At 48.0% G+C, this 11,224-nt stretch overlaps 1 protein-coding gene across 1 annotated transcript; it reads left to right on the top strand.

Moving 5' to 3' along the window:
* The first annotated feature begins 1,494 nt into the window (after positions 1-1,494).
* LACRT (lacritin) lies at positions 1,495-5,651 on the top strand. Its single transcript, XM_005571097.4, has 5 exons — positions 1,495-1,606; positions 3,211-3,264; positions 4,074-4,211; positions 4,619-4,720; positions 5,509-5,651. The coding sequence occupies exons 1-5, from the start codon at positions 1,549-1,551 to the stop codon at positions 5,568-5,570; spliced, it is 414 nt and encodes a 137-aa protein (XP_005571154.3). The 5' UTR covers positions 1,495-1,548; the 3' UTR covers positions 5,571-5,651.
* Positions 5,652-11,224: the final 5,573 nt, after the last annotated feature.

Genomic DNA, 11,224 nt, shown 5'->3' with positions numbered 1-11,224 from the left:
CAGGGCACTGGTGCCATCAAAACTTTCTCTTATTCCTCAGCCTTCACCATTCCAGGTAAGGCCACCACCACCTTCAAGGCTCCCAGACCCAGACCCTCAGGCAGGTAGTAATTGCCGAGGCTTTAATGTCCCACCCCATTAATTTTATCTTCCTTTAGCTCCCGAAAAGATTAATGCTCTAAACTCTGGCACCCAAAACACCCTTATGTCGAAAACTCTTCAACACGCCCTTCTCACACTCATCTTCAGAGCTACCATGAAGCAGAGAAGCCTCCAGAGTCAGCCCACATGGGGCTGGGTGAGTGCCGACACCAAGCAAGGGGAAAGTCACAAATTGACATCCAGCACCTTATTCTCCACCCTTCAGCCCCTCAGCTGGCTCCTGCTCCATGGCCCATTCTATTATTATTTAGCATTTAGCACCAGCCTGGACAAAAACCTACCTGGAAAGATGGCACAAGAACCCCACACAACTCCATAGAAGTTCGCTGTCTAAAAAAATGCTTTGCCATATATTATCTCACTTAATCTCCACCACTATGCCGTACACAGGAGCCACAACTCCTAGAAAACAAATAAAAATCCGATAACTTTTCAAATCCTAACATTTTCATATGACAAAGCCAGAACTCAAAATCCAGACCTCTAGAGTCCCAGATCAGGAGAGGAAGAAACCCCAAGTCAAAGAGAAGCTTCTCTAGAATAATCTGCTTTTCTGGATTATTCACACCATGGGTCAGCTCCCCACTTGAAGTGAGAACCAAGCTCCAATTTCAGTGAACCACCATCATGCTTTGACCAGGAGAGTCTCTCAGAAATGCGGGGTCCCATTGATTAGGCCTGAAGGTAGAGATTGACAGGCCTATATGAGCCTGGAGGAGTTCTTTTTAGGGGCTGGATAATGTCAAGAACAGAGAACAACTCCAGAGAAGGCACACGCGCCTTCAAACCCATCCCCTCACGGGGAGAAAGTAGCCAGGAACTCAGGCCTCAAGTGTTCTGGGTGTGGCCTCCCGGGGAAAGGGGCTCACTTTGCTTGGGGAAACCTTCAAACCCTGCACTGAGTCCTATGTAGACTGGGACAGAAGGTGAACAACATAATCTCCTGAACCCTCAACCTTCTCCTGGAGAGATAACGAGATTAAGATTTCTCTACCAGAACCCTCAACAGACACATCCCAGAAACTCCCCAAGTGAAATGTGCTCTGCCTACTGTCCCTGAGAGCCCTGGGGTGTGAACCCAGAGGGCAGATATGGTGGGGAAGGGAGGAGGGAGAAAGAAAAGGGATGGCTGGGAGTTAATAGAGAAAGGCTCCCATCCAGGACCTGCCTACAAGACTCCCAGGTATCAACCAGCCCAAGCTAGCCCTTGTTGACTTAGCAGGTGACAGTCTGGGGAAGAAGGGGAGGAGGATGTGGAAGTCACACCTCTCCAAGCTTGGTTCCCATTGGCCTTTGATATCCTTAAAAGGGCCCAGCAGTTTCAGCATCCTTATTCCCCGGACCCTCTGCAGATTCTGTGGTTATACTCATTCCTCATCCCGAAGAATGAAATTCACCACTCTCCTCTTCTTGGCAGCTGTGGCTGGGGCCCTGGTCTATGCTGGTGAGTATGGCCTTTCCTCTGCACCCCACAAGAATCCTCCCAGGCCAAGGAGGCCCTCACTCTTGCCTTCACCCCTCTCCTCCTCTCTCAGTGCTATTCTGGCTTCCCTGCCTCGGCAAGTGACTCCTCTCCCAGTTCTCCACACGTGGCCTCTGCACCCCACCGGCCAGGGGAACCCAGAACTCTCTGGCCTCTGCCTGCCCTCCCAGCTCATCTCCTCACACACCATTGTTTACCCACTAGGCTCAGCTACACTGGCTTCTTGCGGTTCCTCTGGGCCACTGCATGTAGTTGAGCAGGGTGTCCCCTACACGAGGGTTCCCAGGCAAGGAGTGGTAGAAGCTAAAATCTGGCCCACACTCTACTTGCCAAGCAGTGAGCCTGGCCCCTGACTGTGTCTCTTAGGAGGAAGGGATGCTGTTTTGTTGTTGTTGTTGTTGTTGTTGTTGTTGTTGTTGTTGTTGTTATTGTTGTTGTTGTTGTTGAGACCGAGTCTCCCTCTGTTGCCCAGGCTGGAGTGCAGTGGCGTGATCTCGGCTCACGGCAACCTCCACCTCCTGGGTTCCACTGATTCTCCTGCCTCAGCCTCCCGGGTAGCTGGGACTACAGGCACACACCACCAAGCCCGGCTAATTTTGTATTTTTATTACAGATGGGGTTTCACCATGTTGGCCAGGTTGGTCTCGAACTCCTGACCTCAGGTGATCTGCCTGCCTCAGCCTCCCAAAGTGTTGGGATTACAGGCGTAAGGCACCATGCCCAGCTGGGATGCCTTTTTTAATCCACAGAAGCACCACTTGGGCCATGATGATCCTGCTGTTCCTTGAACATCAGGATCTTTCTTCTTATTCTTTCCTCATCTGGAATGCCTTCCCTCTCCCTGGCCCCTTCACCCAACCAACTCTAATGCCACCTGGCCAATGATTTTTCATCTAGGAAATCTCAGTTTAGATGCAATTCCCCCAAAAAGGGCTTCCCTGCACATGTGGAACAAATCAGATCCCATGTGCCCTTCTCGCACCAGGCTGCATGTTCCCTTCCAGCACTGTCACACCAGTCATTAAATAATTCCGTAAAAGGACAGATGTAAGCTCTGTCAGGGCAGGGGACTTGTCTGCCCTCTTCAGCACTGCCCCTCCATCTCTTGGCACAGAGTTTTGCATAAATGTTGTGTTGAAAGAATAAAGGGAATCAGGGCTGGGGTCTCAATCCTGGAAATCACTCAAACATGGCCCCATGACCCCCACATACTGTCCTCCTCCACCACAGAGGAGGTTGAGCCCCTCTGACCATGGCCAGCTCCCTGACAGACACCTCAGGGAAGCCTCCCAAGCCAGGGGCCAGTCAGGAGGAAGGCACTGTTCCAAGAGACATTACATTTCTCAGAGGGGAACCTGTTTCAAAAGCCACAGGAGTTAAACATCAGAGAGTGCCCCACTAGACCCACTGATATGGTGGAAGCGCACGTCCAACCAAAAGGGAAATTCCTCCCCTTCTATCCATGAGCATTCCCAGGTGATAAGCTTTGGGGTTGGGAGGGGAGGGTGGTTCGGGTGGGTGCGGTTCGGTCCTTGCTCTCATCTGGTGTGTTTCCTGCATTGCAGAAGATGCCTCCTCTGACTCGACGGATGCTGATCCTGCCCAGGAAGCTGGGACCTGTGAGTCCTCCCCTCCCACCTGTCCTAGGCCTCGTTGGGAAGGTTTAACAGTTAGGGACATGAGTGGTGGCTGGGAGAAGAAGCCAGTGGGAGGAGATCTGGCTTCTGTGCTTGGTGGTAATGGGGAGGGGCAGGTAATATAATAAAGAAGGTAGCATGGGTTGAAATGGCACAAAGCTAAGGACAAAAGAGGATGACCCAGAGAGGCAAGGCCAATAGGGAGCATGGGGAAAAGGTTATTGTGAATAAAAGGGAGAGAAACATGAGGTTAAGTGGTAAGGGCAATGTCTCACATGGCGTTAATACCTTCACCTGCAAACACCTCCCATTACTCCCAATTCCTTAGCAAGGTAACCGTTATCAGGCCTCTAACCTCATTTTCCAACCCCGTTTTCCATGACTCTCTTTTATGTCGCACCCGCATCAGCTAAACTGAACTTGTTTCCATTCCCCACACCTATCCCACACATGCCTTCGCCTGACCTCTTCCTCGCTGCCTGCCCCCAGCGAAGCCCCTTTGGAACATCCTTTCCCGCTAACATCCTGCCTTCAAGATCCAGCTTCTCTATGAAGTGCTCCCTGATTCTCACCATCCCCTTGCCCAAATCCTTCCCCAACCTTGTCCACTGCATTCCAAGAGACACACAGCATGCAGAAATGCTATCTCCCTTAAGGGGGCAGGGTTTAAGCCGTATCACTTCTGTATCCTGGCACCCAGCACACATTAGGTATCCTGGGGCCCTGCTACCCATTCCAAAAGAAACAAACATTTTGGCTTTGCTAAAATCAATCAATTTGTGCATTCATAGCTAAGCCTAATGAAGAGATCTCAGATCCAGCAGCATCTGCTTCACCCCCAGAGACAACCACAACAGCCCAGGAGACGTCGGCAGCAGTTCAGGGGACAGCCAAGGTTACCTCAAGCAGGCAGGAACTAAACCCCCTGAGTAAGTCTCTGTCTCTATGCCAGATCAACAACCTAGAAAAATCTCTGGCTGCAGGCCCACATCACACTTGCATGCCCAGAGATAAGCCTGGTGAGAAGCAGGTAGACTCAAACACCTGAACACAAAGGCACAAATGGGATTGTGCACTGCACCCACACACAACATTTCCACAATAGTAGATGCTGCAGCCTGCACTATACATGGTTTCTGTCCTGGCTCACACAACTTCCTATGAAAGAAGTGCTGGAGCCCTCAGCAAAGCTTCTGCACTTTAGGACTTTGTGTAGGGATGATGTCCTGGGTGGAGTGGGGGCCGGGTGGGGGGCGGGGTGCAGGCGGGGCAGTGCAGAGTTCTCTTTAAATGAGGTGAATTTTCTGCTGATATGATTGTTCTGCTCCAAAATTAGAATCCATAGTGGAGAAAAGTATCTTACTAACAGAACAAGCCTTTGCAAGAGCAGGAAAAGGAATGCCTGGAGGCTTGGCACGTGGAAAACAATTCATTGAAAGTGAGTGCATCCCAAGGCAAGGCTTTGTGGGAATGAGAATACTCACCACCCACTATCCAGGGGTGGGAGATGGGAGAGAACTTGCCCCCATTTCCACTCTCACATATGAGACTTGGAATTGCCACAGCCCCTGCTGTTGAAGACCCCTCACTTTGTGCTTTCATATGTTTCCAATTTCTCACCCAGATTCAAATTGCTGGCTGGGCACGGTGGTTCACGCCTGTGATCCCAGCATTTTGGGAGGCCAAGGCAGGTGGATTGCTTGAGCCCAGGAGTTCAAGACCAGTCTGGGCAACATGGCGATATGCCATCTCTACAAAAAAAATACAAAACTTAGCCAGGCATGGTGGTGTGTGCCTGTAGTCCCAGCTACTTGGGAGGCTAAGGTGGGAGGATCACCTGAGCCCAGGAGGCAGAGGTTGCAGTGAGCCAAGATCGTGCCGCTACACTCCATCCTGGGTGACAGAGAAAGACTCTGTCTCAAAAGAAAGAATAGATTCAATGTGCCTTGTTGTCTGATATTGATTCCCCTGGGGTCTAACCCCCAACCTTCCCACAGTGGAGCTGCTTGTTTCTGTTCTTCTTGCCCCCTGCCCCTGCCAAGGTGGGGAAGAGGGTAGGTCCTTCAGGCTCTGGTGAATCTAATCTCAATCCCTCCAACTTCTGTGTAAGCCTCTCCAGAGTCTCAGTAAGTCTGGAAAGCAGAAGATGGAGTTGAGAAGAAATGGAAGGAGTGGAGCTGGCACCTGGGGTCCTAAAAGCCTCATTTGTCTCATCTTTCCTTCTAGATGGAAATGAATTTGCACAAAAATTACTGAAGAAATTCGGTCTGCCAAAACCGTGGGCATGAGAAGCTGAAAAGAATGGGATCACTGGACTTAAAGCCTTAAATACCCTTGTAGCCCAGAGTTATTAAAACAAAAGCATCCAACTTGCTGTGTGCCTGTGCTCTGTGGGATGGGCCCTGGAGGAAGGGCAGGGAGAAAAGCCCTCCCTGGACCAACACAAGGCATAGGATGTCCTGACCCAGGCCCCTTGGCCAGTCACAGCCTGCCTAGAAGGCAGAGCCTCTAACAAGCCCTTTTATTCACTTTGAGCCACATCCACATGTGCTGAGCCTCCTTTGAGTCCAAATGCCACTCCAGTTGTTGTCCACCTCTTATTCTTCACACATTACTCCTAGTGACATTTGAGCATTTCCAAAAATTAAATCAACTTCCAAAGGACCAGGATTTATCATCCTGAAAATAATCAAAGCCTGGGCCATTGATACTAAAGCCACTTTCTGGTACCTTTATCGGAAATTCATCTCTCCTGCCTTCTACTCGTACATTCTACACTGGGCCAAAGTGGCTGGCAATGGCTAATTAGGTCAGACAGTAAAGTAATGAGCTACTACAGTGACAACTGGCACTTGACTGAAAAGACCAATTGAATCCATTAAAGTTATTCTTGTGATGCGGTGCAGAGAAGCCACTTTTGACTGTGTTTTAGATGTGTGAATTATCTTCCCCAAAGGACTAAAGTCTTTCAAAGGGGTCTCAGTCACCTCTTCCTCCTCCTGAAACTTTGTTTTCCTCCCCCACAGTTCAGGGCTGTGTCTTGCACACAGATGAACCAGGGAAGATCACTCATGACTTCAGGGGGCAAAGAAAGCAGTCAGATCTCCTTGCCAGACTCCTTCCCAGGCTGGGCACATGGTCTTCTGCTCTTTAACATGCCCGGAGTCATTGATTCTAGACTGTTCTTCTCACCCCATCTTAGTTTATTTTCTGTTGCTTATAACAGAACATCTAAAACTGGATAATTTACAAGAAGCAAAATGTACCTCTTACAGTTCTAGAACTGGGAAGTCCAAGGTCAAGGAGGCACATCTGGCAAGTGCTTTCTTGCTGGCAGGGAATCTCTGCAGGATCCCAAGCTAGAACAGAGAATCACATAATGAGGTGGCTGTCCATGCTAGCTCAGGTCTCTCTTCCTCTTCTTAGAAAGCCTCCAGTCTCACTCCTGTGGCACACCATTAATCCATTAACTCATTAATTCACTAATCCATAGATGATTAATCTATTCATAAGGGCAAAGACCTCATGACCCAATCATTTCTTTTTCTTTTTCTTTTTCTTTTTTTTTTAAGACAGAGTCTTGTTCTGTCACCCACACTGGAGTGCAGTGGCTCAATCTTGGCTCACTGCAACCTCTGCTTCCCAGGTTCAAGTAATTCTCCTGCCTCAGCCGCCCAAGTAGCTGGGATTACAGACGCCCACCAGCACACTTGGCTAATTTTTTGTATTTTTAGTAGAGACAGAGTTTCGCCATGTTGGCCAGGATGGTCTCAAACTCCTGACCTCATGTGATCCACCCGCCTTGGCCTCCCAAAGTGCTGAGATTACAGGCGTGAGCCACTGCGTCCAGCATGACCCAATCATTTCTTTTTTTTTTTTTTTTTTTTTTTTGAGACAGAGTCTCGCTCTGTCTCCCAGGCTGGAGTGCAGTGGCGCGATCTCCACTCACTGCAAGCTCCGCCTCCCGGGTTCACGCCATTCTCCTGCCTCAGCCTCCCGTGTGGCTGGGACTACAGGTGCCCGCCACCGCGCCCGGCTAATTTTTGTATTTTTTTTTTTTAGTAGAGACGGGGTTTCACCGTGTTAGTCAGGATGGTCTCGATCTCCTGACCTCGTAATCCGCCCATCTCAGCCTCCCAACCCAATCATTTCTTAATAGCCCTGCCTTTCAATATCGTTACTTTAGGGATTAAGTTTCAATGTAAGTTTTGGAGGGGACAAACACTCAAACTATACCATTCTACTCCCGGCCCTCTGAAACTCATGTCCTTCTCAAATATAAATACATTCATTCCAACTCCAAAGCCCCAAAATCTTAGCTCATTCCAGCACCAACTCAAAAGTCCAAAGTCCACAGTATCATCTGTGAGCCTGTGAAATACAAACAAGTTATTTACTTCTAAGATACAATTGTGGTAGAAGCATAAAACAGACATTCCCATTCCAAAATGGAGAAATAGAAAGGAGTAACAGGTCTCAAGCAAATCTGAAACCCAGCAGGGCAGACATTAAATCTTAAAGCTGAAGAATAAATCTCTTTTGACTCTGTGTGTGGCCTCCCATCCACACTGGGGTGTGGGTTAGGCCCCCAAGGCTTCATGCAGCCTCACGCTTATGGCTTTTCTGGGTGCAGCCCATGTGACTGCTCCTAGGTATTGCAGTCTGGTGCCTGAAGCTTTCCCAGGTGGATGTTGCATGCTGCCAGTGACTGCACACTTCTGGGGTCCCAGTAGTTGTCCCACTCCCACAGCTCCACTAGGCATTACCCTAATGGAGACTCTCTATTGTGGCATCACTTCCATGGCTCCACTAGATGAGGACTCTTTGCAGTGGCTCTGCCCCTGTGACAAATCTTTGCCTGGGCTCCTAGGCTTTTGATGACATCCTTTGAAATCTTGGTGGAGGCTGCCAAGCTGCCATAGCTTTTGCTGTCTGCAAGCCTGCAGAGTCAGCACCACCTGGACACTGTCAAGGTTTATGGCTTGTACCTTCCAAAACTGCAGCACAAGCTACAATTGGGGTCACTTGAGCCTTGAAGCTCTGCACTGGGATTCCAGGGGCACTGGGCAGCCATGAAGCTCTGCACTGGGATTCCAGGGGCAGAGTCCCAAGGCACTATTCTGCCCTCCTAGACTTCTGGGCCTATAACAGAGGGGTACCCTCAAAGATCTCTGAAATGCATTTCTGGTCTTTCTTCATTGTCTTGAGGAATAGCATCTGGCTCCATTGTACCTATGCTAATCTTTTTAGCTGCATCCTTGGCTTCCTCTTCTGAATGCACTTTTTCACTCTTCATGTGGCCAGATTGACAGTTTTCCAACTCTTTCCACTTTACTTCCCTTTTAATGTAAATTTTCTTTATCTTTATAATTGTCTTTGAATTATTCCTTTGCTCCCAAATCTCAGCACAAGTGGCCAAAAGTAACCATGCACCTCCTTCTATATTTTGCTTAGAAATTTCTTCTGCAGATACTCTAGTGTGTCACTCTCAAGTTTGGCCTTCCACAAAGCCCTGAAATGTAGACACAGTTCAGCCAAGTTCTTTGTAAATTTATAACAAGGATGATCTTTACTCCAGTATCCAATACCTTATTCCTCAGTTCCATCTGAAATATCATCAGAATGGCCTTACTCTTCATATTTCAACTAGCATTCTGGTCACAATCGCTTAACTAATCTCTAAGGAGTTCCAAACTTTCCATAGAACTGAGGTTCTCCAGGAGTTCTCCACCCCTAGCAAACTTCTGCCTGGACATCCAGGTGTTTTCATATATCCTCTGAAATCTAGGTGGAGGTTCCCAAACCCCAATTCTTGACTTCTGTGCACTCACAGGCTCAACACCACATGCAAGTTGCCAAGGTTTGGGGCTTGCACCCTCTGGAGCCACAGCCCAAGCTCTATGTTGGCCCCTTTCAGCCATGGCTAGAGCGGCTGGAACACAGGACACCAAGTCTCTAGACTGCACAGAGCACAGGTACCCTGGGCCTAGCCCATGAAACCACTTTTTCCTCCTAGGCCTCCAGGCCTGTGATGGGAGGGGCTGCTGTGGAAATCTGACATGTCCTGGAGACATTTTCCCCACCATCTTGTGGATTAACATTCGGCTCCTCATTACTTATGCAAATTTCTGCAACTGGCTTGAATTTCTCCTCAGAAAATGGGATTTTATTTTCTATTGCATTGTCAGGCTGCAAATTTTCTGAACATTTATGCTCTGCTTCCCTTATAAAATGGAATGCCTTTAACAGCACCCAAGTCACATCTTGAATGCTTTGCTGCCTAGAAACCTCTTCCACCAAAAACCCTAAATCATCCCTCTCAAGTTCAAAGTTCCACAAATCTCTAGGGCAGGGGCAAAATGCTGCCAGTCGCTTCACTATCACATAACAAGAGTCACCTTTGCTCCAGTTCCCAAAACAAGTTACTCATTTCCATCAGAGACCACCTCAGCCTGGACTTTATTGTCCATGTTGCTATCAGCATTTTGGGCAAAGCCATTCAACAAGTCTCTGGGAAGCTCCAGAATTTCCCACATTTCCCTATCTTCTTCTGAGACCTCCAAACTGTTCCAGCCTCTGCCTGCTACCCAGTTCCAAAGTCCCTTTCACATTTTCAGGTATCTTTTCAGTAACACCCCACTCTACTGTATTAATCAGTACTAATACAGTACCAGTTTACTGTATTAGTCCATTTTCATGCTGCTAATAAAGACATAGCTGAGACTGGGCAATTTACGAAAGAAAGAGGTTTATTGGACTTACAGTTCCACGTGGCTGGGGAGGCCTCACAATTATGGTGGAAGGGGAAAGGCACATCTCACATGGCAGCAGACAAGAGAAGAGAGCTTGTGCAGGGAATCTCCCCTTTATAAAACCATCAGATCTCATGAGATGTATTCACTATCACCAGAACAGCATGAGAAAGGCCTGCTCCCATGATTCAATTACCTCCCACCAGGTCCCTCCAACAACACATGGGAATTCAAGATGAAATTTAGGTGGGGACACAGCCAAGCCATATCAGCAGGGATTTCTGTCTGTTCTTTTACTTCTATATCCCCAGTGCCTAGAATAGTGCCTGAAACACAAAAGGCACCCAAGAAACATTGGCTCAATGTTGAATGAGTTCACCCACTTCCACCCACCTCCTAATTTATATCCTGTGAGATGAATGTCTCCATCATCTATGTTCTTAGAATATGCATTTGCATGTCTGCTGTAATACATCTTCGCCAGAGAGGCAACACTTCAGAAGTGGGTCCAGGTGGAATTCGTCTCAGAACGCCTAACACTCTGCAGGTGACAGGTGGTTAACAAGTTGTCTGTGTACTGAATGAAGGAGAAGCAGGCTCTGGGATTACCTACCTACAGCACCCCCAAAATTCCTCAAAGGAGAGAAAACTTCAACCATTTCACATTCACAAATTGGTGACTTTGGACACACAGTGATTATGACAAAGACTGATGAAGGGGCAAGAGCTAACCCCAGATACTGTTTCAGAGAAAACCCCAGTCCTGATGAAATCCCTTCCAACCCCAGAGACAATGGCAGCAATCCAAAGGGCCTATGAGGTACAAGGAGCAGATAATTCCCCCTTGTGGCACAAGCCTGTGGACTATGTGACTTTATTGTGAGGAGAAGGTGGACCCTGGAATGTTCGAACTACTCAAGGCATACACAAACATATCTGTACCAGATGAAAGGCTGAGCATAGCCTTCTATCTCCCCTGCCACTCAATATTTCATGAAATGACTGAAAATGCTGATTTAATGAAAAACAGGCTACTTCTGGGTTCACAGTCGTTTTCCTGCTTTCTGAGGTTATAGAAGTTTTAACATTCAGATGCGGATGATATGCTAAATAAATTATATACAAATTAATGGGAGGAAACATTCGATAACACAATTCTAAATGTAAGGAAAATAAATAAAGATATATCT

Source organism: Macaca fascicularis, chromosome 11 (genome assembly GCF_037993035.2).
Source record: "Macaca fascicularis isolate 582-1 chromosome 11, T2T-MFA8v1.1".
NCBI lineage: Eukaryota > Metazoa > Chordata > Mammalia > Primates > Cercopithecidae > Macaca > Macaca fascicularis.
This window is presented reverse-complemented; position numbering and strand designations above follow the sequence as displayed.